Source organism: Babylonia areolata, chromosome 29 (genome assembly GCF_041734735.1).
Source record: "Babylonia areolata isolate BAREFJ2019XMU chromosome 29, ASM4173473v1, whole genome shotgun sequence".
NCBI lineage: Eukaryota > Metazoa > Mollusca > Gastropoda > Neogastropoda > Buccinidae > Babylonia > Babylonia areolata.
Genome location: NC_134904.1, coordinates 16,200,835 through 16,227,898, shown reverse-complemented (window position 1 = coordinate 16,227,898; position 27,064 = coordinate 16,200,835). Strand labels below are relative to the sequence as shown.

Genomic DNA, 27,064 nt, shown 5'->3' with positions numbered 1-27,064 from the left:
AACAAGGTTGTGTCTGATTGGTTGGTTTAGTTATGTTGCTGTTATGCTGGTGTTGTTGCAGAGGTGTACAGAATCACCTTAAGTTTACAAGTAAATCACACTAAACACTGTGATCATCTGTGTTCTTATTCTCTCAAAGGATCTTATAGCATTGTATGAGAAGCATTTCTGCTAAATCTCTTCATTCCAACTCTGTTAAACCTGTGACTGTTGTTACTTTTTGGGGTTATCTGTATTTCATATGTTTACACTGAAACTGCTGTAGCCTCTCTTTTTGTGAGAATTTATGCTTGAAATTGCACAAACAGGTGCAGAAAAAGCCTGACAGTGATATGGAAATAAAAGGATTCACTTAGTGATTTGCTTAGTATTCATTGAATTTATTACATGTTTTCAATATTTTGTGTACATTTTCCGCAAACTCACAAGCACTCAGCATAGAAAAAGAAAGGAGCAATTTGCTTTGGCTTTCTCATGATCAGAATTATTTTCTGAACCATTGTACAAGTTTTCATCATCACTGTTCTTATCGTTAATAATTTCCCCAGATGTTTAAAAGGGTAGTTAGTCCAAGTCAGTCGTAGCATTGCCATTCTGAAGAAGACCGGTTTGAATTCTCATGAGAAAAACAAAACCCAATGTTCTGAGAACTGTATGACTCAGTGGGTTTGAAAAGGGATGAAAATCTATTTTATGAACCTTTCCTGAGCCTTTCGATTTGGGTCAGTAGTTGCTTCCTGTCTATAATAGGCACATACGTTTGTTGAAATACCTCCATTCAATCTAACGGAGATTAATAGGCACACAGAAGGCTCTGACACTCAGGTAAATTTGATGGAAGAGGCAGTTAAGGGGTTAACTACTAGTGGTTGTGTAGTGGTGGTATAGAGTGTTGATGGTGCGGCGCTTAAATGGTTAGAGCGCTGGATTCTCGCCTGAGTTTTCTGAGCTTAGTTTCGGGTTCGGCACACCTGGTGGGTGAAGGGTGGAGATTTTTCCATTCTCCCAGGTCAGTATATGTGCAGACCTGCTAGTGCCTGAACCCCCTTCATGTGTATATGCATGCAAAAGATCAAATTTGCATATTAAAGATCCTGTAATCTATGTCTAGTGTTTGGTGGGTTATGGAAACACGAAAATGCCCAGCATGCATCAACCACAGCAGAGTCATCAGCAAATCAGTTTTAGTCATTAACAACCAAAGGAAGAAGAAGAAGGAGGAAAAGTTGGTGTGAGGGGTGGCTGTGAAATCAAAAGGATGTTGATGGATGCTGCAGGTGAGGAGGGTGGAGAGGGCAGCAAGGTGAAGGTGCTGACGGCACAGAAGATGCTGGTGATCGACTGTCGCTCTTACAGCGCCGCCATCGCCAACAGAGCCAAAGGTGGAGGTTCCGAATGTCAAGGTGGGTGCTGCTCACTTGCCACCCTCACTTTCTCCTCTCACCCTCGTCAGTCTCGTGATGTGATAGTGTTCAGGTTAGTTTGATAGTGTTCAGGCTAGTTAGTGAGACATGGTAGTGTTCTTGCTAGTTTGTGAGAGCTGCTGTGTGCTTCATGTAAAGGGTTCCTTTCTTCTCTCATGACATGATAGTGTTCATGCCAGTTTGTGATATGTGATGGTGTTCATGCTAGTTTGTGATATGTGATCGTGTTCATGCTAGTCTGTGATACGTTACAGTGTTCTTGCTAGTTTCGTGATACATGTTGTTGTTTATGCTAGTTTGTGTCACATGATTGTGTTCATGCCAGTTTGTGCCACATGATTTTGTTCATGCTAGTTTGTGACTCATGATAGTGTTCATGCTAGTTTGTGACTCATGATAGTGTTCATGCCAGTTTGTGAAACATGATAGTGTTCATGCTAGTTTGTGCCACATGATTTTGTTCATGCTAGTTTGTGCCACATGATTTTGTTCATGCCAGTTTGTGCCACATGATAGTGTTCATGCTAGTTTGTGATACATGATAGTGTTCATGCTAGTTTGTGATACATGATAGTGTTCATGCTAGTTTGTGGCACATGATAGTGTTCATGGCAGTTTGTGACACATGATAGTGTTCATGCCAGTTTGTGACACATGATAGTGTTCATGCCAGTTTGTGGCACATGTTAGTGTTCATGCTAGTTTGTGACACATGATAGTGTTCATGCTAGTTTGTGACACATGATAGTGTTCATGCTAGTTTGTGACACATGATAGTGTTCATGCTAGTTTGTGATACATGATAGTGTTCATGCTAGTTTGTGATACATGATAGTGTTCATGCTAGTTTGTGAGAGCTGCCATGTGATTTATGTAAAGGGTTTGTTTAATCTGGTAAGTGCACTTGTAAAAGAGGTTTCATTTCCATGTTTAAAATATAAGTACTCTTGTTTTTAAATACTGAATTGAGAGTGCTTTGTTAGAGAGCTATATTTATCTGAAAGTGGATACAGTTGAGATTGTTTTCACATCCAATTCAACAGAAGGATAGGATTCTTAATAGGATGCCATATGCTGAAAGTTGCTTTTGCTGTTTTTTACAGATTACTACACAAACTGTGAAATCAGGTTCATGAACATGGCCAACATTCACTCGATCAGGAAAAGCTTTCAGGCTCTGAGGCTTCTCTGTTCTAACTTCCCAGATCACAAGTGAGTGATGTTGGTGTGTTTTTTGTTGTTTTTTTTGTTCTTGTTTTGTGTGTGTGTGTGTGTGTGTGTGTTGGGAACGTTTGTTTTTCTTTTCTCTGTCTCTCTCTCTGTTTCTTTTTTCTTTTCTACAGGATGTTTGTAGTTGTATGTTGTGTCACAGTCAGAATCAATTTAAATTGTAAATTAAATCCAAACAACGTTTATAACACACACATATGCACCCCCACACAAATGTCTGTCTGTGTGTGTGTGTGTGTGTGTGTGTGTGTGAGACTGAGAGTTTTTTGCTTTATGTACCTAAGTGACTGTGAGTAGTTATTCATTGTTATTTGCATATTTTGTGTGTTTGTATCATGTATTTATTTGTTCTCCAGTTTTGATTTCTCAGGTGATTTTAAGCACTGGCTGTGTCATACTTGTCACAACTTCAAATGAGAATTGAAAGTTTAGAAGTTCCAGAAAAGAGATTGTTTATTAGTTTATATGATTGCTGTAATTCCGTAAAGCCTGACATTCCCCAGAGAGACTGTTCACACAGGCAGATGTTGATGATGCCTGATGCCAGTACTGAGGAGGGAAAAGAAGTGAGGAGGCAGGGTAGGACCCACTAAGAATCATTTCTGATTGGCCTTGTAGGTGATGTATGTAAAATCAGAACAGGCACTGCCGAACACTGCTGAAGTGACTCAGTAACAGTGCAGCGTCTCCTTTAGTGTGTAGCCTCCTGGTGACTGTACATTGATAATTCCCTGTGGACCGCTGATGCTGGGACTGCAACAGATGAGCCCGGATGTGGCCATGTGTGGGGGCACTCTGAGTTAGCTGTGTTGGGGTAATGCTGCTGAAACAGCACAGATGATGGGACAGCAAAAAACAAAAACACAGCAAAGCAAAACAAAAAAACAGCAACCACAAAACAACATCTGTTGTAGGTGTATATATACCTAACAGAAGTTGCCAGGGTGGTGGTGATGTTTTAGCTGGCTGACATAACCATAAAAAACCTATGTTGTAAGTGTATATGCCCACACGAAGTTGCCATGGTGGTGGTGATGTTTCCACTGGCTGACATTGATTGATTGATATGGATACTTCTGTAGTGCCTATCCTCGGTTGGAGACCAAGCTGTAGGTGTACATACCTAACAGAAGTTGCCAGGGTGATGATGTTTCAGCTGGCTGACATAACTATAAAAAAAACCTATGTTGTCAGTGTATATATCAAACAGAAGTTGCAGGGTGGCGATGTTGTTTCCAGTTTCCACTGGCTGACATAACAAAAAGAAAACAAACTATGTTGTAGATGCCTATACCTAACAGAAGTTGCCAGGGTAGTGGTGATGTTTCTGCTGGCTGACATAACAACAACAACAACAACAAAAAGCCGTGTTGTAGGTGCATTGTACCTAACAGAAGTTTCCGGGGTGGTGGTTATGATGTTTCAGCTGGCTGAGCAGCCTGGAGGCCACCAAATGGCTGACCCACCTGGGCACCATCCTCTACTCCAGCCAGGTGGTGGTCTCCGCCATTGAGGACGCTCGCCCCGTCGTCGTCCACTGCTCGGACGGCTGGGACCGCACAGCCCAGATCTCCTCCCTGTCCCAGCTTCTCTTGGACCCATACTACCGCACCATACAGGTTGGGTTTGTGTCTCTGTGTGTGTGTGTGTGTGTGTGTTTGTGTGTGTGTGTGTGTGTGTGTCTGTGTGTGTGTGTGCATGAGGATCTTTGTGTTTTGTCTTTATCACGAGGAACAGTTGCAGACTATTACTGTTAATTCCATGTGGACTGGTGATAATGAGAGAATCTGAAGGTATAGGATTGAATCCCACACTTGCCAGAATTTTCTCCCCCATTCCACTAGACCTTGAGTGGTGGTCATGCAGCTTGCACTTATCACTCGTAAAAGAATCCACAATAATGATTTTTTTTAAAAAGTGTTGTCTCTGAAAGATAGTGAAACACACATGCATGCAGGTGAAAAACAGAAAGGGTGGTGGGTGGTGCACTATGACAGTGACAATCTGTTGTGACAAAAAGTGATACAGTGCAGTACAATACAGCTCAGTCACACAGGATGTCTGCACCTGTGCCAGACTTTCTGATCATTGTGAACTTACCATCTTCTGCTGTCCTCAGGGCTTCCAGTGGCTTGTGGAGCGGGAGTGGCTGGAGTTTGGTCACAAGTTTGCCGACCGCTGCGGTCACGCTGTGGGCAGTGAGGACATCAACGAGCAGTCGCCCGTCTTTCTGCAGTGGCTGGACTGTGTCTATCAGATCTCCAGGCAGTTCCCCTGTCACTTCCAGTTTAACGAAGCTTTCCTGGTAAGTGGAGGGCTGGCGGGCTGTGTGTGTGTTTGTGTGTGCATGTGAGAGAGAGAGAGAGAGAGAGTATTCAGAACGTGTGAGTGAAGTGTTGGGTGCTGAGGAGCGTGACTTTGTTTCTTGTTCCAGTTGTCTTGTACAAGCGTCATGGGGCGTGACTTGAGTTGAGCATTGTGTATGTGGTCTCTTGGTCTGATGAGTTGTGCTGTGACTGTTGCCATCTCTGTTTTGATTTTTTTTTTTTTAATGTTTTCTAAGTGTTTCCTTTGTTTTGATTTTTATGGTTTTTCAAGTATTTTCTTGACCTGCACATAACTGACCTTGGCTCACTAGCGTGCTGTCTGTCACAGATTGGGATTCCTGTCACATTCAGAGTACTGTGGTTTGAATGTTTTATACTCAGAGTGAAACAATGATAAGAGTGAACCAGTGATAAAAATGGCTTTCAGTCATCATGAAAAGGCAAGGTGCTCCTAATGTTATACTATTTTTCTTGAGTGATTTCTCAGTCCACTTTGTTTCCTGTGTATGATTCAGAAGCTGAGCCAAGATCGGGAGCTGATTCACTGTTTTATTGTTGGGAACAGTGTACATGATATTTGTCAAATGTATTAAACTAAAGTATCAAAGACTTGGAGTAAGGTGTGCAGAAAAGCATAACAATTAGGCAGCAGGACATGATTAATGATACCCGAACTGGAGCTGTTTGGCACTGTTTGCTGGTAAGATTGGTAAAGTGCCAGCATATTTTTCCTTTGTTTAATAATAATGTCGTTCATGGTGATGATGATAATAGTAGTGATAGTAATACTACTAATAAAAAAAATGCTATGATTGTGATAATAATAATAATAATCATAATGTGAATTACTTACATGGCACAAACTCCCCATATGGGCTCCAAGCGTGTCACATGAAACTGTATGGACAGTAGTGCTTAATAGCATACAACACCACATAAGGAATGAACACTACAAATTGCAAATAGGAACAGACACACCAAAAAAAGTACAAAATATGCCATACATACACACTGTCTCACACACATGCACGTATGCACACACACACACACACACACACACACTACAAGAAGACTTCAATGGGGGAATAGAAAAAAAAAATGTGTAATGGTGTTACCTGACCCCTGTGTGCTGTGGATGTTGTGAACAGATCAAGTTGGTGCAGCACACCTACTCCTGTCTGTTCGGCACCTTCCTCTTCAACACCAGCCGGGAACGTCAGAAGGAGGCTGTGACCAACCCCACGTCGTCTGTGTGGACCTTACTGCACCCAGACAACCCCAAGTTTCACAACCCTCTCTACAATCCTTCCGCAGCGGAAGTAAGAAAACAGTTGCTTGAGACTGTTTTCGTTTGTTGTTTTGGTTAAATAACCAGTGTGAGTACCTTTTGTTTAGTCTCATATTTGCTGCACAGAAGAAGAATGATTGTTACAAAGTGGGGAGAAAAAAACAAACAAAAAAAACATCCACCAGAAAAGTTGAAACTAGTGTATTGGCTTTCCTTATGTATTTATTTTGAAGATAGACTGTTTTTTGACAGTTCTTTTTGGACTTGTCTTTTCTTCCTACTCATAGCCATACCACAGTATTTTGTGAATAAAATCAGGTCTTCAGGTCATGGTGTTGATAAAAAGAGAAAGCATTGAATCGGATGTGAAAGCCAAGTGATCTGAAAAAGAAAAAAAGAAAAAGAAAAAGAATAACAGGTTAGTGAACTGGTTTGGAGATCTTTCTTTCTTGTTGGAGATTTATGAGGCTTGAATGTTCACAGCTGGAATTTTTTCGATTTCACTTGTTAGAGGGATGAGAAAGGGAAGGGAAAATGAGGATGAATTATGTCCCAGTCCAGACTGAATACAACCTGTTCCTTTCTGTCTGTCTTCATGTATCTACACACTTTGGTCTCTTGCTTTTCTTAGGTGTTGACCCCAGACTGGAGCGTGCATGGCTTGAAGCTGTGGAGCTCGGTGTACCTGTCCAACAACTCCCTGAAAACGTCCAGTGCTGAAGAGTTTGCTGCGTCTGTGGAGCAGGCTCATCAGGTACAACAACAGCCACACTTTGATTTCTCTCTGTCACTGGCATTTTTTTCTGAAAAAGTAGACAATTTTCACATAATTGTAGAACTTTGTGTGTTCAGTATTCTGCAGGAACCAGTACCGTGTAGATCAGCAGTGTCTCTTTGCTGTATTTCATCCCTGCTGTGTTCATGGACTTAGATTGTCTGTATTTACATGTGCTGTTGTCAGCATGCAAGCACACCTAGACGCATCGCACCTTTTAATGTGTTTATAACCGAAACAAACTGGTATACACAAACTGGCACAAGTCCTGTCTCAGATGTTCGTGATAAATCTTACCCAATGACAGTCTTGTTTTTTCCCCCTAAACCTTTGTGTATCATTGCTTGAATTATCAGTTGAAATGTATGTAAAAGGGGGAGTGGTGGTGGTGGGGACGTGGTACACAAGAACATATTGTTTATGTGCCACTTACAAGACACAGACTGAATACACTGGACACCTGTTCAGGATGTGCGCAACAAATGCCTGGATAGAGGCACCACTTTGTTTGCCCTGGATCAATCTGTTCTGTCATGAGGAAGACTCGCATCCATGTTGTCGGTGGCTATAATGATAATGAGCATTTGTAATGTGCTCTACCTCCACAGCGCAAGAGGCCCAGAGCGCTAATAATAAACATCAGTATGTGGAAAAAAATGATTACAAAAATGAACACCACAGGGCACTACAACCAAGACTTTAGAACAAGGCAAATCATATGTCATTGACATGATGGCTCAATGAAAGCAGACTTGTACAGATGTGTTTTGAGGCCAGATTTGAACTGAGATTAATGTTTCAACTTTGGTAGTTGAAGTTTTTTTCCAGGAGACAAGACCAAGGTATGAAAAAGGCATGCTGTCCTAGTTGTCGTTTCTTCTTTGTACAATGTGGGATACGGAGAATGTATTTGAATCCTTTCTTCGTGACCAGGTGCTGACCCCCGACGAGGAGCCGGCGGGCCTGACCAAGACGAGGTCGTGCGACAACCTGACCACCCTGCCCATGGCCCCGCAGGAAGGCAGCAGCCCCCTGACGCGCCGCTCCAGCGACCCGAACATTGGCTGCGGGGGCGATACCATGGCCCTGCTGTCCAAGGAGGTGGACGGCAGTCAGGGCGGCACAAACCCCGATGAGCCCAGCACTGGGGGGGACACCTCCAGCGACAGTGACCTGGCTTCTTCTCCCTGCTCCGTTGAAGAGGACGTGCCCAGGGAAGAACCCCTGCCCAACATGCCAGAGTCCTCCCTTAGTCAGGAGGAGGGAACTGCGCCGGTCAGCGACGGAAACGGTGAAGACAGAGGGGAGAGTGAGAGGGACAGTAGTGATAATAATCATCACCTGTGTGCGGGTGATGACAACTCGGCACAAAGCCCGGGGGAAGATGTCCCCCCACAGACATTAGTTTCTGAGGTGATTTCACAGAGGCCAGAGGGTGAGGGGGAAGCCGTGCTGTGGAACGGCCTCTCTTCAGAGCAGTGCGTAGGCACTCACATTGACAGTGAGGGGGGGAAAGAAGGGGAAGCTACTGTGATGAATGGTCACAAGGGGAGCTGTGCTACGCTAGTGGAAGTGGACACTCAGACGTCGGAGAGTGGCTTGTTGAACGGTGATCATGATGCCAGTCTAACCAATGGTCATGACGATGACCACAGCAATGTGACAGTAGAAACCAAAGCTTTTGAGAGTTCCACGGACACTCTGACAGGCTCAGAGGACCAGGCCCTGCTGCTCAAGTCCCAGCGACATCTGACGTCACAGCTGCCACCCCACCCGGTGGTCACATACCAGAACGGGGAGGACAGGGGGCACAATGGCTACTACGACTCTGGCGACGACGAGGAAGAGCGGCTGCTGAATGGGCGCCAGGACCTGGACACGGCCTCCATGGAGTCCCTGAAGCTGATCCTCCAGAAGAACTGCAGCATCAGCACCAGCACCACCGACATCAGCGACTCCCATGTCTCCAGCAATGGCGTCGCCTCCGAGGTTGTGTCGCGGGCGGCCGGACTGGGGCTGTACATCCGCTGCAACAACGGCATGTGCGGGGTGGGGGGCGTGGGCCGCCGCACCCCCAGCTCCTCTGAGGCCTCCCCTTCCGTCTGCTCCCTGGTGGCCACCCCCATCAACTCTCACACCCCGCCCTCCACCTGCTCCCCGACTCCCGGCTCTGAGGGCAAAGTGAGTGAGTGAGTGAGTGAGTGGTTTCCGGCTGGTCAGATCAGTTAGGTTTCTCATCACGTTGTTGAGATTCAGTCCTTATCCCAACAGCTATGGAAAAAATGGAAAGTGTTGTTGATGGTGCGTACAGCAGCGCAGTGCCTTCGCAACCAAGCCAGGTTTGTTTTGGGACCAGTGACAGTGACTCGAGTCGCTTGTATCTAGAATATTGGCCCCATGGTAATGCGTCTGCTTAGGAAGCAAAAGAATCTGAGTGCCCTGGTTCGATTCCCATACTCACCAATATTTTCTCCCTCTCAGCTAGATCCTGAGTGGTGGTCTGGTTGCTAATCATTTGGATGAGACAGTGAACCAAGGTCATGAATGCATGATAAACTTAGTGCATATGAAAGAATCTATGGCAAATAAAAGGATTATCCCTGGCAGATTCTGCCCAAAAATTCCACTTTGATGAGAAAACAAATATCCTTGCAGGCAGATAAAAAATAGAGTAGCACTCTCATTGTAGAGAATTGCTGTGGGAGAGCAACTTGAATTTCTCTCAGAAATCTGTTGTGACAAAACGATACAATAGAATACAGAAAAATAGTGCAGTACACTACTATACACTACAATACAATACATTACAATACAGTGCAGTGCGATACAATACAATACAATACAATACAATACAGTACAAAATAATATAGTTCCTACCACCCCACTCTGCCCCTCAGCTAGTCTGTGTTGTTCATTCATTTTTGTTTTTTTAAATCTTTGAAAATGTGGGACAAGGACAGTGTCTTGAAGTTTGGAGTTTCATTTTGCGCTTACTCCATCAGGTTTGCGGAGCATATCATGTGTTTTGGAATCTTTCAAATAAGCCCTGTTGTAAGCAGTTAAATATGGTGCCATAGTTTAAGTACAGTTTAGTAATTACTGGTTATTGTAAAGGGCATTTTTGTTTCTTTTTTGTTTTTGGTATGCGTTTTAATTCTAGATTTAACAAGATACAGACTTTACAAACTAATAATAATAGTCAGAAAATGTTGATTAGAAATAGGGCTGGTCCAGCTGAATCAGTAATGACTTTAACCAGTAGAGTAGTCAGTACCCATAAGACGTCAGCTGACATCCTACTAAAAGTGTTGCCAAAGTGCCTATAAAACGTCCACTGACGTCCTGCATATGTTTCGATTTTTCCTTCATTGGAGTTTGGTTCAGTTCACTTAAAGTTAAACAGACTCTGAACAGTTAGTTTGATGTGTCAGGATTATAAAAATGCTATTTAAATGAACATACATCAGGTAGAAGACCCTTTTCCACTCGATAATAATTTGCTAACTGACCACATGACCACGTGGTAAAGGGGGTTGCATCATGTGCAAAAAAAGGCATTGAAAACTGTGTTCAGTAAAGCAAATAGTCACAGTCAGCAGATTTACACAATTCGGAAAGCTCTGCTTGTGATTTTGGACAGCTTTCGCAATGGAGAGGGATCTCTCTTGTCTGATGATTGGTTTGAAAATGAAGGTGATTGACAACGACAGTGATGAAACTGACAGCCCCTTTTGATGGTAATTCAGTCCATCAATCCAGTCAGACAGCGTTTTTTGAACAAGTGGCTATGACTGACAGAATACGTGCAGCGAATGTTGGAAGAAGGGGAGGAGAGGGGGAGGAGTAATGGAAGATGATAGGTTGAATGCCAGTCAGAGTTCTTTTAGGGGGCGAGGCTATTGGGGACTAGTGTACTCTTATTTCAATGCAGACTGTAGGAAATCGACAACTCCAATGCTCCACGATTTTCATGAAATGCAGGGTGGAACCTGCACTGGACGGGAAACACGTTCTTTTTTGTTTTTAACGTGTTTTTTTTTTTGCTGAATCAGATGGTTGACTTGTTTGAAGAGGTGACAAGCTGGATGCACTGCAGACACTTTAAACCAGCCCACGTGCAACTTGAAAGAAATGAATGTCATCAAAGAACTTCACCCTCTCACTTGTGAACGCTCTTTGCTGTCAAAAAGCTTGCCAGCTCAGTTTCTGAGACTGTGATTGACCTTTTACGTTGACTTTACCCACCTTTGTCATTGTTGGGCCAGTTATTTACTTACATGTCTGCATGAGCAGTGATTTGTTTTTATAAACTTATAGCCTGTTTTAATTTCTTATACAGGTATAATCTGATAATAGGCATGCTATTTCTAGCTGTATTTTGTTTTTCTTTATGGATGTCATTATGTAGAGGTGGAAATAGACTTTTTAGTTACACAAAAATTATGATCTTGACATTACATGCTTGAACAGTTATCTACAATTCATCTAATTGGGAAAAAAAAAGCCTAGAAGCAGAATCTACACTCATTTTCTTTCACAAAAACGTTTTCTTTCTTACTGTATCGTCCATGGCTTTTGTGCTATAATTTTTTGTGATTTTTTTACCCCCGAATCATCAAAATTCCCCGCCAAGGGGAGAGCACTTTTTTTTTTTTTTTTCACAATTCTCTGGCACTGAATTGGTTAAAAATCTGGATGGGGTGGTGGCCACATGCAATAGTAATGTGCCTACCGTGGAAGCAAGAGAATATGAGGGTGTAGATTCGAATCCTGCACTCACCAGTATTTTCTCCCCCTCCAGTAGACCTTGAACGGTGGTCTGGATGGTTATCATTCAGATGAGATGATAGACCAAGGTCCTGTGTGCAGCATGCAGCATTCTGTAGAAGAACCTTCTTCTTCTTCTTCTTCTTCTTCTTCGTTCGTAGGCTGCAACTCCCACGTTCACTCGTATGCACACGAGTGGGCTTTTACGTGTATGACCGTTTTTACCCCGCCATGTAGGCAGCCATACTCCGTTTTCGGGGGTGTGCATGCAGGGTATGTTCTTGTTTCCATAACCCACCGAACACTGACATGGATTATGGGATCTTTAACGTGCGTATTTGATCTTCTGCTTGCATATACACACGAAGGGGGTTCAGGCACTAGCAGGTCTGCACATATGTTGACCTGGGAGATCGTAAAAATCTCCACCCTTCACCCACCAGACTCTGTCACCGTGATTCGAACCCGGGACCCTCAGATTGACAGTCCAACGCTCTAACCACTCGGCTGTTGCGCCCGTCATGTAGAAGAACCAACTTTCACTGGAAATCAAAAACACTTGCAGTTGCAGTCTGCAAAAAAAAAACCCAGAAAACTAAGATGAACACAACCTGAGAAGAGCAGCCCAAAATTGAGTCAGGGAAATCTGTTGAGACAATAGAATGCAATACAGTACAATATAGTACAACACAACACAACACAACACAACACAACACAACACAATACAATACAATACAATGCAGTACAGTACAGTACAGCAGCACAATACAATACAATACAGCACAGCACAGCACAATACATTGCAATACAAAACAACACAACACAATACAGTATAATACAAATTACAATACAGTACAATACAATACAGCACAATACAATATAATACAGCACAATACAATACAATAAAATGCAACACAATATAACACTGCCTCCTGTCTTTCCTTGGAACAGAACTCAGAATCCCCACTAGTGCGGCAGCTGAACAGCGTGGCTCGCCACCTGGACTGTGACGGGCTGACGACCTTTGTGGACCCGGCCCTGGAGCGCGTGCAGCAGATGATGAGGGACTACCAGCGCCGCATCATCGCCTTGGAGTACAAGCTGGCTGCCACCACGGCCCACCTCAATCAGATGCTGCCCCTGTCCAATGGGGCCGGGCGCGTCGTTGACTCTTCAGACTTCATGGTAACTAGCTGCAGCACATGTTTCTTATTTCTTTAAATAAAAAAAAACAACAACAGCAAAAAAAAAACCTGTATTAATAAATATCTGTTTTTTGGGGTTTTGTTTGATTTTTTGTTTTTATCTGGTTTGGTTTGGTTTTGTTGTTTTTGACTCACTTGTGTAAACAAAGTGTCTATGTTTTAACCCGGTGTTCGGTTGTCTGTGTGTGTGTGTGTGTGTGTGTCCGTGGTAAACTTTAACATTGACATTTTCTCTGCAAATACTTTGTCAGTTGACACCAAATTAGGCATAAAAATAGGAAAAATTCAGTTCTTTCCAGTCATCTTGTTTAAAACAATATTGCACCTCTGGGATGGGCACAAAATAATAAAAAAATGAAGCCTGATTATATGCAAACTGCATTTACTGTTATATTTATATTTTTTGTATTCTCTAAACTTGGCACTTTGATCTGATATTCTGACCCAACAACAAGAGCAATCATTATTATCATTTTTTGTTCAAACAGGAACTTCTTTTGCTAAGCATGGAAGTTTTATTTATTTTGCAAACGTTTTGGTGCAGATAGTAAAAAAGGGAAATTACTCTGTAATTAATGCTAAAGGACTTTTTTTTTTTTTTTTTTTTTTTTTTTAACGCGAAGCTTTATAATAACAAATGCAGAACACATTTTCATGATTAGATTTTTTAATTTTTTAAAGTGTATCACAAGTGAGTCTTGAAGGCCTTGCCTCTCTTGTTTTTTGTTTAGTAATCCAGGAAGCATAATTCAAATTTTCTACATAAAATTTTCTCTGTGAGACATAATCTTGTACGTTTCAATGATTGTTGATTGCGATCGTTTGTTTTAGTAATCCAAGCAGCATGATTCAAATTTTCCACAAAACATTCATCTGTGTGACTGTGAGACATAATCTTGTCTTGTACGTTTCAGTGTTCGTTGATAGTGATCGTCATTGACTGCACTGCAGCACACTTGTTCACGCTTCTTCTTTGTTGTCGCCATGTGATAGTTGACATAAGCCTGTGATTGTGACAGTTATTTTGTTGTTGTTGTAGTTGTTTTCAAAGAGGGTGGCTGCATTAGCATGGAGAGGGGAGGTGATAATATACTAAGAGAGGTCTGTAGCCACAGCTACTTTCGATTTCTCCTGCCAGAGTGGAGTAATATTGATTACAGGACAGGAATCAGACTCATAAAGGGGTACGTGTGTGTGTGTGTGTGCGTGTGTGTGTGTGTGTGTGTGTATACATACACTGTTGTGTTTCTTTCACACACATACACACACAATTGCCCATTTACATTCATGCAGATAAAATACCTATAAATATTCAAATTCTAAAGACCTGTATGTTTTTGTGTGTGAGTGTGAGGTGCATGCGTAATGTGTTGTAATTGTTTTCCTTTCTGGAGTAATCTATTTTTGATATCGTCAGGCTGGTGGTGTGTGGCAGTGTGCGGGGTGAGTGTGCAATATGACGTATGCAATGTTATGGTTTGTGTCTTTGAAACAGAATTATTATATTAATTTAAGTTTTATGAATTGAAAGTGAATGTATGCAGTGCTTTTATGTTTTTTTTCGCATGTCTTCCATGTTTAATGTTGCTTTTTAAGTAATGTTTAATATTTTTGTGTTGAGTAAACTGATGCAGTTTCTTTTCTTTCTTTAAAAAAAAAAAAAATTTAGATGATAAAGTTATCTTATAGTTTATTGCTGTTTTTCCACCTGCCCATCAAGTTAACTGTCTTTTAATAAGCGTTCGACTTGTGCATGTGTGTGGACTGGAATACAGGAGGTTACTTAAATCAGTCAGTCATCAACTTCGTCATTGAGTGACAGCTTCTGCTGGTTTTCTGCCCCTCCCCCTGCAGTCTAGTCCAGGAAAGAAAGAAGAAATTTATATGTCTTGATGGGCAGCAGTAAGAAACAAACAAACAAAAAACAACTGGCATTAGTTTTATCTTTCATCCCTCTGAATCCCTGTGCATGCGTGTGAATGACTGGTGCGTGTGAAAGCGCTTGATCTGTCTCTGCACAGAATTCAGCGCTGCATAAATTATTAAATACTTTTTTAGCCACACATACTGCACGCTGTGACCCACTGGTGCAGACTACGACATGGGTCTGATTTCTGTCCTGTGCGAACTATTGAATTTTATCTTTTGTACTTCTGAATCAAAGCTGTGTCTGTGTGTGAATGACTGGTGTGTGTGTGTGTGGGAGAGCGCTGGATATGTTTATGCTCAAGATTCAGCGCTGTATGAAATAAATGCTTTGTTATCATTTTAAAATTTTCTTTTCATTATCAATATCATTTTAATCAATTATTATTATTATGGTTTTCTGTCTTATTTATTCATTTTTAGAAAATAAATTTATGGGTGCTGGCAGTTAGGGAAGATTGTTCATGCAAATTAGAACCCCCAAAAGAGCAGATTGGGTTGATACCTTTAGAGAGCTTGACTTTTTGTTGTTTTTATTGTGTGTGTTCCTCTTTTTTTCTTTTTAATCTTATGCCAGTTTAGTAAATTTATGGATGATTTTTATAATTGCAGGTGCTTTATTGCACCCTCTTTCTCTCTTTCGCTCTCCCTTTCTCCCTCTCCGTATCAGTTAACATGTGAGTGCATGTGTGTATATTGTTTGATGTTCATTTTAGTGGGTTTTGGAGTGTTTTCTTTTAGAACTGCACAGATTTTTTAGGGAGTGCTCAGTTGTTGTTTTTTTTGTCAAGTGGTAACTCAGTGCGATAGCATTGTGCACGAAAATATGTTTGGGGGTGTGAGGGTGGGGAGGAATCACAAAATTATATGTGCACTTGTGCGCCAGCAAATGTGCTGCATGTTTGCACATAGGGAGGAGGTGAAGGGAGGGGAAGGGCACGTGTGGGTATGTCTCTGTGTTTGCATTTTGTGTCCCTACTACATGCTTGCAAGGAAATTTCCCTTCCCTGGTTTCCTTTAATGAGGACATGATAAAGCCTGCAGTAGGAAAGACTGAAGTGCCCCCCCTGTTTTGATGCTGTTGACAGAACTTACAAGCGGACATGGGCGAGGGGGAGCTGTCGTCACTGGGTACGGAGAGCAACTCGGCCTCAGACGTGAGCTGGGAGCAGGTGGATGAGCGGGACTCGCGCATCACGCTGTGGGTCCCTGACCACGTGGTGACCCACTGTGCTGGCTGTGGGGGCTCCTTCTGGATCGGGCGCCGCAAGCACCACTGCAGGTGGGTGACCGGCCGCACTTTTCTCCTCCTCCTCCTCCTCCTTGCCCTTAACCATGTAGACAAGTATCACACCCCTGATGGTTCACTCAGTAAAAGAAGTGGCCAAGGGAACTGCAAAGCAAACCACACAACTTGACACACCTTGGGACTCAAAACAGACAGGTGTCACATCCCGAGGGCTCACTCAGTAAAAGAAGTGACCTTGGGAGCTGCAAGCTACGCACACAACCAGACACACCTTGGGATTCACGACGGAATAGTTAACAAAACTTGTTAAAATTTGCAGCTGACTTAGCAGCTGTTAGGAGCTTAAACATTGCTGGTGATGTAAGGGTTAAATGTACCGTGTGTGTTTATGTTGCCAGGAACTGCGGCAAAGTGTACTGTTACACCTGCTCCAACTTCTTCGCCCCCGTGCCCAACCAGCACCTGGCAGAGCCTGTGCGTCTGTGCAGCAGCTGCTACAACCAGCTGCACCTTCATGGGCCCGGCGCCGCCTCTGACGACACTCGCATCACTGTGGGTGCCGAGTGAAAGACACCACTGGGGGAGGACCCTTAAGCCGTTAGTTTCTTGGACACCGCAGTCTCTCTGTGTCTGTGTCTCTGTGTGTGTCTGCTGCCCCACACCCTGGGGAAGTTCTAGATAAGCCCTGACACCAAAAATCCCGAGTGTGAATTAAAGAATTGTGGAATAAATGAATGAGTAAAAAAAAAAAAAAGGAGATGGGACTGATTTATTGGCAATCATTCTGTTGGCTAAAAAACAAAAAACAAAAACAAAAACAAAAAACACACACAAACAAAACAGGTCAGTGATGTATTGTGTTTTTGTCGATTCATCATTTTGTCTGTCAAAGGTATTGACTTGAGACGAATTTTGAAGGATCGTACTTGTTTTTTCATCATTAAGAATGCTTCAGTTCAACATGTTCAGTTTGTTGCCCTTTTTTTTTTCACTCGTCAGGTGTTTACAGTTCTGGTGGGGTTGGACTGTGTTCACCCCGAGCATACTTTTTGTGGACACTTTTAGGCTTGTCATTGTGGTTTGTGTTTGCTTCCCTTTCTACCTTAGCCTCCCCCTCTCTTCCTCTCCCATTTCCCTGTTCCACAGTGCGCCCCTCCTCTGGTGTGTTGATGACCAAGCCTCTGACCTTCTCCATAGTCATCTTGTTCCAGTTAATTATTTATTCTTCATGGACATTCAGTAGAGGCTGTGGATTGGAGGGAGCTTGTTTGATGAGAAGCTTCACTTAGGCTGTCACGGCGTTGAGGTCTTGGTATTCAGGCCATGATGACTGCCTGTGGGTCACACTCCTCACGGCTGGCCTGTTTTCCCACAACACCCCTCCCCAGCCCCCCTTTCCCCTCTCCCTCCTGTCACCACCCCACTGATCCCCACCCCAACCCCCTTACCCCTGCATAGTGCTTGTCTACTACTTACTGAAGACAATCATTGGGGTTGAATCTACAGTACACTTGTCTCTCGGCACTGACTTAAAATGTGGAGGTGGAGCGTGGGTGGATTGGAGGGGCAGTGTATCAGTGTTTTGCGTTAAGTTCCGCTACGTTTTGATGGGTCTGACCTGTTCCCTTGTCTCTCTTCCCAGTGGTTACCACTTCTGGTTATAATGTCTGTTATGTGTTCTGACATGATTCATTCTCCTGAAGCTTCTCCAAGCTGCCCCAGGTGTGAGTGCTGAATGGAGTGTGTTTGAAGTGCTGTCAGGGTGCGTGTGGATGAAATCTGAGCCCTCAGGTTAAGCCAGGCATTTTTTGTCATGTTAATGTCTTCTGGCTGAGTGTTAATGTGCCAGGTCCCAGCACCTCAGCTGGCTGGGTTCAGCTTTACTTCAGCTAAAAGATATTCTCATAGGATTTGTCTGGCAAGGAAATTCATATCTTCCTGTTTGAAGTCATCAGCATTGAAAGAAAAGAACAAAGGATATAGGACAGGAATTGAATAAAACAAACAGCGATTAGAAGAGTGGCCCCATTCTTTTGGTAACTGCTGTCTATATATTCTGTGTCATTGTGTCAGTTTAAGGAAAAAATATTCATTTTGCCATTAAGGTTCTAATGTCGGCATATTCACTTTAAGTTCTGTACTGTCAATTTATATATACAACATACGTGTATAATCTTGATTGATAAAAAGTCTGGGACAGCAGATGCCTGGCTGGTAGGCAATTCCTTAATGTGGCAATATCCTGAACATTCCATGCTTTGAAACTGGAGGACATGGAGGCTTCTTTAAACCAGAACCGCAATAAGCTGATGAGCAGCAGAAATTACTTCATTAGGGGTGTTTGATACTGCTTAGGGGAGCCGACTTGAGCAGCCCACCCCCTTGATCAGCATTGATCATTTATATACAGAATACTCGCTTTTGGTTGGAAAGTATTTGTGCTGTTTTAATTACTGCACAGCCTGATTTTGTGGAAACACTTTGGATGGTAACTGTGGTGTGAAGCTCTGGGGTGAAAGGCGCTTCATCGTGGTTGTTCACACATCTGTATGCACATGTTATCATATCTGCATGCACATGTATGCATTTACATGCATGTACACACACACACACAACACACACACACACACACACACACACACACACACACACACACACACACACAGAGTGCTTTTGTACAATTACAAAAAATCCAACAAACAACTTACATAGTTATATGAAGACACATTCACATACATTTTTGAACACACAAGAAACTTTATATCATGCAGTGAATGGCTACCAACAGTTATTCAATACTTTGTGCAGATTAAGATACAAACAAACAATAATTATAATCAAGCATCATTGTGAGCAGATAGACCTGAATGCAAATGTTGGTTTTCCTCAAACCTACTTTCAAATAAAAGTTACTGCTGGTTTTTGGGTTGTTTTTTTTCCCTTTTTTTTTTTTTTTTTTTTTGTCTGTCATTTTACTTATGTGATACAACTACACTTAAGTGCCATCAGCCGTAGCTGCATCTGTTTTTCTTTGTGTGTGTGTTTTTAGTGTATTCAAATTTTACTGATTAGTTCTACAGCCAGTAAATATCTGGGCAGACATCAGGATTACCATCATGAGTGTGAATGCCACTTCTTTCCTCATAGTCTTATTACATGACTTGGAAATCATTTTGTCATGTTTAAGTTATGAAACAGCATTACAGACCAAACAGGAGAAAAAAATGCCCGTAACTCAGTGTGAGTATCAGTACAATAATTTTGAACTTAGTTTTGTTCATAATATAACTTTTCTCAACTGCTCCACCTGCACGCGTGGCTGCTGTGCGGTCGGAACTGTCAGCATCACCATTGAAGTCTTCGACCCCTCGGTCGGCCTCTGTGTCGGCTGCGCTGACCCAGTGGGGTGCCTCCTCTGACCTCCTCTCCATAGTCACCAAAGCAAGGAGGGAGGGAACGGAGACTTTGTATGACTTTCGCTGGAAGAAATGGTTGCGGTGGTGTACAGCTCAGGGCATTCCCCCTACTAACCCTACGAGCATGCAGCTGGCCAACTTTCTGGCTCACTGCTCCTCGGTTCTCATCCTGTCTGCTAGTTCTGTGCGAGGGTACAGGTCTGCCATCTGTACCACAATCAAATAGCTAGGTGGTCTCGCCTTTGAAGCGGATTTCCTGCTCAGAGAGGTGGCTAGGGGTGCCTCTCTGAAGGAAGCTAGAAACCCCAGAAGAGTGCCCCTCTGGGACTTGTTCCTGGTGCTGGATTTCATTCGAAAACAGCCCTTCGAGCCACTGGGGACTATTCCTTTCGACTTGCTCACCCTCAAGACCACTTTCTTTCTGTTGCTGGCCACAGCCCGTCGTAGAAGCGAGATTCATGGTCTTAGTGGCTTCTACAGAGATGGTTCCATCACTCTTCGTTTCCTTCCAGAGTTTCTGGCTAAGAACCAAGACCCTGAGGTCCCTTCCCCCTCTCTGAGGGTCAGACCTTTGTCTGGTATTCTTGCCCAAGATGATGAGGATAGGCATCTCTAACCCTGTTTGGTGTCTCACATACTATTGGGATAGGTCTCGCTATACGCGTTCTTCTCAGAGGCGTCTTCTCATCTCCCTCAATGAGAATTACAAGAAAGACATCGCTGCAGGAACTATTTCCCGCTGGGTTTCCCAAGTCATTCGTAAAGCCTACTCTCATGCACACAGGGATATCAGCTGTCTTAATCCCAGAGCACACGAAGTGTGGGCCATAGTTACTTCAGCTGCTTTCCAGCACTCAGTGCCACTGCAGCATGTCTTGGAGGCAGCCTTCTGGCGGTCTGAGAATCCCTTCATCAACTTCTACCTCAGGGATTTCCATATGACCAGGGCTGACGGTTCCAAGGGGATTTCCTTTGTCGCGGTTAACACTGCCGTCTCGGTTACAAGGGCTCCCCATACGAACCATTAGGCGTTGCCCTCCTCCATTTGCTTTAAATTCTGCATCAGTTTGACATGGTACAGTATATGACACCAAAAGGAGGAGTTTGTATTATACTCCATGTTTGGTGATACATATACTTACCATGTCAAACTCGAATGCCCGCCCATCCGTCCTTGCGTCTCCGCCGTGGTTCTCATGGGGCATTTTCTTCGATGGCCACGGAATGATTCAGCGCTTATAGCTTTTAGAGGCGTTTGATTGGCAAAGAGCGGACCGGGCAAGACGGCTCGTCTTTTCACTTTTAGCCGCGCAAAATTTGGCCAAGCAGAGCAAACCGATAGGCCTAGTTTGCATCAGTTTGACATGGTAAGTATATGTATCACCAAACATTGGAGTATAATACAAACTCCTCCTTTCTGTAAGTTTAATAGTTTTTTACACAAAGTTTTGGTTTGATAGCAAATCAAGAGAGCGGAGAAGGGAATGGAAGCAAAGGCCCAGTTTAACACAAACAGAAGAAGCAGCAGCAGCAGCAACAACAACAAAAAACTTTCAATACAAAGTTGTTTGGCTGTATTGTAAAGATAATTGAATTGCATTATTTCCACCCGGTTGCATTCTGGTCTCTGAACTTTGTTCGTCAGATATGTCAGATTGGCTTGGAATTTGATGCCAATGGCTTGCATGTGCTTATCTACATAGCCGCATGTCTGTAAGTCTCTCTTGTGAGTTTGAGATGCTTATTTATGTCTCTGGGGGTTTCTTGCTTTTTAAATCCTGAATTTAGTAAACATGCCCGAGAATGATGTGAGGTGGCAAAATGTGATGGAGGCTGAATGTAGATCTATACCTGTGTTCAGCAATTTGTTTGGGAGACTTACAATATCTTCATAGTTGTGTCACATGACATTGTGTTTACACACATACATATATTTATATATCTGTGTATTACATAATTTGCCTGAATATCCATGTATGTCCATTTAATGCATCACTGAAATTATATGTCATTCTATCAATAGTCCTTCAAAGCAGTTATTTGTCAATTGGTTTTTATGCATGTGTTGCGTAATTTGTATATGCATAAGTTCATACTTGCATTTCAATCTCATGAGCACGTTTTGCCATATTTCACCATGCTTTCATCTTTATTATGATACATGTGTGTATGCCCTCCATGCATGACCCATAGTTATAGGGCAGGTGGGCTTCTGCGAGCGCCTGTGGTGCACAAAGTCTTTCAATGAGATTTGCTGGATATCGGTGGGGATGCCTTGCTTCTTCAACTTGTGTGGATCTGTCAGGGAGAGGTGCTGGTGAAGGATTTCTGGGACTGGGAAGGGTGGGGTGGGGTATGAGTTCGAGAGTGTGTGAATGAATTTGAGGGACACAACTTGCCTTTGATTGCAGGAATGTGCGTGTGGGGGTGTGAATGTGTTTTCATGTGAATGTGTGCGAGTGTGTGTGTGAATGTGTGCGTGTACATATGAGTGTGTGTGAGCGAGTGTGAATGCATACATGCATTTTGGCATGTATGTTTTCATTCATGTGTTTGCATGCTTTGAGTGGGTGAAAAACAGCACGCTGGTGCTGGTTTTAAGTGTGAAAGAAGTCTTTATGTACGCATGTGTTGGGGTGGGTTTGGGGGATGGGGGTGTGGGGGTGGGCTTGAAGAGGTGGAGAAAGAGAGCAAGCGAGCAAGCTGTGTTTTCCCTGTTTGGTGAGAAATCCTCTTCTGCACACATACAGTCAGTAGGATCAAGATGCTTTTAATTGTTCTGCAAGTTTTTGAGTTTTGTGTCTGCAATGTGGGCAGTTTGTTTATACATTGCAGACATGTAGCTGATCTTCCATAGAAATGATGCCATGAGGTGTATCAGTCCTGATGACCAGTAATGAAACAAGTGCAATGAGACGCAGTGGGTCGAAGAATTCTCCTCGAGAGTCAAGACCCACAAGTAGCTGCATGTATTCTTCTCTCGCTTCATTTTCTAAACTTGTATGGATTGTTAATCTGATCTCTTCATTACAAGCTTTGCAGATCGACACAATGTAAACCCTTTCCCCCACAATAAATAAATGTGTTATATTAAGAAGGATACTGTGGTGTTTGGAAGTTATATGAATTTTTCTGTTCAGTTTATTGATTAAACGGAAGGGTGGGAGAGTGAGGATTTGTAATAATCCACTTTACTTGGTAGTTGGAGTGGGGGTTAGGAAGGCAATCGCACAGTTGCTGTCTGTACCTGTGTGTATGCAGGTGTATGTGTGTGCGTGTGTGTGTGTGTGTGTGACAACAGACACACGACTTGTTTCATACACATGGTTGAAGAGGACTGTCCAAACCAGATCTCGGCGGCATATGTGTGTTGAGCGCAAAACTGACATTAGTGTGTTTGAAACAGCTGAGCACATGACTTTTAAACTGTTAGTGTCCAGCAACACAGTTGCTGGATCTATAAATACCATCCAGCAGCCAGAGAAGTCTGCTGAGGCTCTGCAGAAGAACACTCAGCTTTGAGAACTATCAGCTTACAGTTTGGGTGCACATGACTGACATTGAAGAAGGAAGTTAGGTTTCTGACATTTCTGTAGAGCAGGAAAGCAGCAGACACCAGGATGCAAGTAATTTCTTCTGTGCTTTACCTTTGCTTGGTATAGTGTGCATAAAGTTGCAGTTCAGGCAGAATGTAGGACTTGACTGACAGCCACCCAGATGCAACTCACTCATTCAGATGCTGCCTTTCCCCTCAGTGTACTGTGAATTGTAAAAATTTCAAGTCATGCATAATGTGCAGATATTTTGGACATTTATTGAAGAGCACCAGTTTGAAATACTTATTAATTATTCCAGCAGCCCGCACGTTTTACCAAGGCATGATCACAGAGGTGTGGACAGTCTTCCTGAACCAGTTAACTGAAACAGTTATTGGCTCAGCATCTTTATCAGTGGATTGTAGGTGGAGGGATTGCTGTAACCCACCCACCCCCACCTGCCTCCGTATTTAAAAAAAATTTACTTCCAAGTAATAATGTTGTTTTCTTGACTGAAGGAACTTAATGATAACACCTGCGACAGTTTATGCATTGTATTACTGTCAGATACTGTAAAGGTGATTCATTTTTATCACAGAACATGTATCAAAACAAGATGACTGCACGCTGGAAGAAAATCTTAGTGACACAGTTTTATTTTTGCACTTGCACGCAAGCAAAATGGAATCCACAGTGATCAGTGCTGTTTCTCTTGGGTAAGGGAAGTGTGCCTTGAGGTGTGTGGGTGTGTGCAAAGGTTTTTATTTTGTTCTTCACAGGTATGCTGACTGGGGTGTGTGCAACAACTGGATAAGTGTTTTTGGTTTCTTGCCATGCGGGCATAAGTAACTGTATGCAAAAAAAAACAACATTGGATCTGTTGTCGGGACTTGTGACTCAGTACTGCTGAAGTAACCTTGTGAGGACTTTGTCAAAGGGGAGGACATATTGGGAAAAGCTAGGGAAACAACCCAGCATGTCCTGTTTCTTAGTGGACTGTCGCAGTAGATAACATGGTGTGCCAGTCAGCAGGTGGGTTACTAGTAAGCAACACTCAAAAAGGTGTGCGTGTATGGAGAAGGGAGTGAGGACTTCAACATGGCTTAACACCAACCAGTGGAAAAAAAAAAGTACTTAGTGAAACGTCATGCAGCTGCAAAAAAAGAAAAGTGTTTTCCCCTTCCGGTCTCTGAAAAGAGTGAGAATTCGGGGAATGGGGGTTGTGTGCGTGTGCGGAGGATGCTATTGACATTATTGTTAAGATAATGTGTGCTTATGTCGGCAGGACATTAAAGAAACAATACACAGTCAGTCAGTCCGGTGAGCCAAACACTTAAAAAGGCTTAACACTCTAATACCAGTGTCACATGTGCATGTGTGAAAAGCTGGTGTATGTGTATGAATGAACTAGTGTAAGATTTTCATAGTATTGTGAATGTATGAAAAGCACAATTCATTTTGTTGTGGGAAAATAAAGATGTCCATGTTTCCATCATCAGTGAAACATTGATTTGGTAATGTGTCAGTTTTTGTCTTAGATTCCATCCTCCCTTTTTTTTTCTTTTTTTTTTTTTTTTTTTTTTTTTTTTTTTTTTATGGGGATTCATCCTCCTCCCCCCTGCTCTAAATATGTTTAAACATTTTTTTTAGGGTCTTCCATTCTTTGCCATAGGTCTTTTTTTTTTCCATTCAGTATCATATTAATCTTTCATAAGCACACACGTATTTACTGATGCCTTTCCGTCATTACGTATCATCTTGCAGCCATTGCCCCAGTGTGTCTTGCGACTTATATTCTAAGAAACGTTTGACGACTGCATGGGAATTAATTATAGCAAAAAAAAGGAACAGATGAAGCAATACCTTATCTGTCATTTATTACCACAGATTAATTGAAACATTTTTTTAATTCTCAAATTACTGTGACTAAAATAATTTTGCCGCTGTTGGCACAAATGATGCAAATTAACAAAAGTGTAAAATAAGCATTAGGTATGCTAAGGAAAAAAAAAAAAAAAAAAGAAAGATGAGAAATGTTCAGATAAGTCCAATCGATATGTCAAGTACAGTCAACTTAACTGAAGTATTTTGGGTGTAGCATTTGCTTTTGATAGAGGCACGGTGATCCAGTATGATGCCTATTCATGCTAGAACTGAGTTTATGGTAACGGCTGGGTTCCACTGTCTGTACAAAGTAAGAATGTACAGATTTGTGTCACCATGCCTTTCACAAGAACAGTACTTGATTTCTTGACAGCAGGGTCAGGAGTCCCCTCTCTTCCAGAACAAAGTGAATACTCAGCATTGTAGAACTTCAAACAGTTGTTATTTAGAAGAGAAAAAAAAACATACCAACAACAGCAGCAAAACACCAGAAGCAGTTGAATTTCTAGCCTGTGTTTTCAAAGATCCCCATCTTGTATCCAGTGGAGCATTAACTTTTCAGTTATCCCCCTCCTTCGTCCCCATTTTATGAATGTAAGTGTGTGTGTGTGTGTGTGTGCTCTACATGAATAAATGTTACCATAATTTATTTATATCACTTTCAACAAGATGTTGATCTTGAACGAGATTCATGATGCTTCACCATGTTACTGACGGAACAAATTTTGATAGTTATCACAGTGATTCAGTCTTTCATCATCCTTTTGATTGTAAAGGGAAGACAAAAAAAAAAAAAAAAAAAAAAAAGACTTGGATAAGTAATAATAGTGTAAATTAAATAAATTTTAAAAAGCTTTCGTGAAGTTTGAATTGTCATTAATGTTAGGTCTTACTGGCAAAATTTGCCACAAGTGTTTTGGTTTTTTTTTCCTCATTATTTTGCCTGTTTTTCATAATAAAATGTCAGTGTTAACATGAGCAGACAAGTTTTTGACAGTATTATTGCTTTTGCTTTATGTCTTGCATTGCTACCAGTGTTAAATGGTCATGCTTATAATAAATATTACGTTCCTGTGCATTGGAACACGAGAGCCAGGTATGGCATAACAAGGAACGGATGACAGTGCATCAGTAGATAATTATGACCGTGCTCATGGTAGGACGAGTGTCAGAGCACTGGATTCTGTTGTGATGACTTTTCCTATGCTTGTTTGGGCACAGGCCTGTGGGTGCTGGTTGTGGGGCGGCGGTGGTGGTGGTGGCTGATCGTGTCCCATGCTGGACTGTGCATGTTGTGTCTCTCTTCCATCCAAAGCATCTCTGTGTTTGAACAAAATATCGTGGATAGTGAACCTCGCTCTCTCTCTCCTTGAGGGGGGAGGATGTTAGAATTGCCAAGATTTATATTGTCTGAGAGAGAGAGAGATAGAGTAATTCTGTTTCTTTCTCTGAGGGGGCATGTGATCTTGTGTATGGTTTAGAATTGCCAAGATGTATTTTGTCAGAGAGAGAGAGAGAGAGATTCTTCTTCTTCCTTGTTCGCCAACAGAGAGAGAAAGTGATTTTGTTTCTCTCTTTTTGAGGGGGCATGTCATCTTGTGTATGGGTTGGAATTACCAAGATTTATATAACGTCAGAGAGTGAGTGATTTATTCCAGCAATCACACTGTCCTAAGTACCTCTTCACTTTCATTTTTGTACCAGTTAAACAGTCGTCATCATAGAAGCTGACGGTACTGAAATACACAGTGGGTTTGTAATGGGAGTTGACACTTTGTCTTCAGAAGCGGTGAAGTAAAGAAATTGTTGGCGTTTGATAACATAGCATGAGCAATGACGACGAAAAACATTTGAATTACTTTGGTTGTATTTGTAACATGACAATTTGCATCAACTGGGAGCCAACATTCCACGTAAGGTGAATTGGTTGACTGAATACTGAAATAAAACTTGAACTTCACCACCTGTTCTTGTTGTCTGAATCTGAAAGAACTGGTACAGGGGCAAGAGAAGAGTGGTGTGAGAGAGAGAGAGAGT

The 27,064-nt window shown here is 42.4% G+C and overlaps 1 protein-coding gene across 1 annotated transcript in view; it reads left to right on the top strand.

The window, feature by feature from the left end:
* LOC143274898 (phosphatidylinositol-3,5-bisphosphate 3-phosphatase MTMR3-like) overlaps window positions 1-26,987 on the top strand; it is a 35,479-nt gene extending 8,492 nt beyond the window's left edge. The window contains exons 7-16 of the mRNA XM_076578881.1: window positions 1,278-1,403; window positions 2,528-2,636; window positions 4,081-4,273; window positions 4,774-4,959; window positions 6,130-6,300; window positions 6,901-7,023; window positions 7,978-9,225; window positions 12,763-12,996; window positions 16,031-16,224; window positions 16,590-26,987. Coding sequence (XP_076434996.1) covers window positions 1,278-1,403; window positions 2,528-2,636; window positions 4,081-4,273; window positions 4,774-4,959; window positions 6,130-6,300; window positions 6,901-7,023; window positions 7,978-9,225; window positions 12,763-12,996; window positions 16,031-16,224; window positions 16,590-16,758 — 2,753 coding nt within the window. The 3' untranslated portion in view covers window positions 16,759-26,987. The remainder of the gene's footprint in view (window positions 1-1,277; window positions 1,404-2,527; window positions 2,637-4,080; window positions 4,274-4,773; window positions 4,960-6,129; window positions 6,301-6,900; window positions 7,024-7,977; window positions 9,226-12,762; window positions 12,997-16,030; window positions 16,225-16,589) is intronic.
* Window positions 26,988-27,064: the final 77 nt, after the last annotated feature.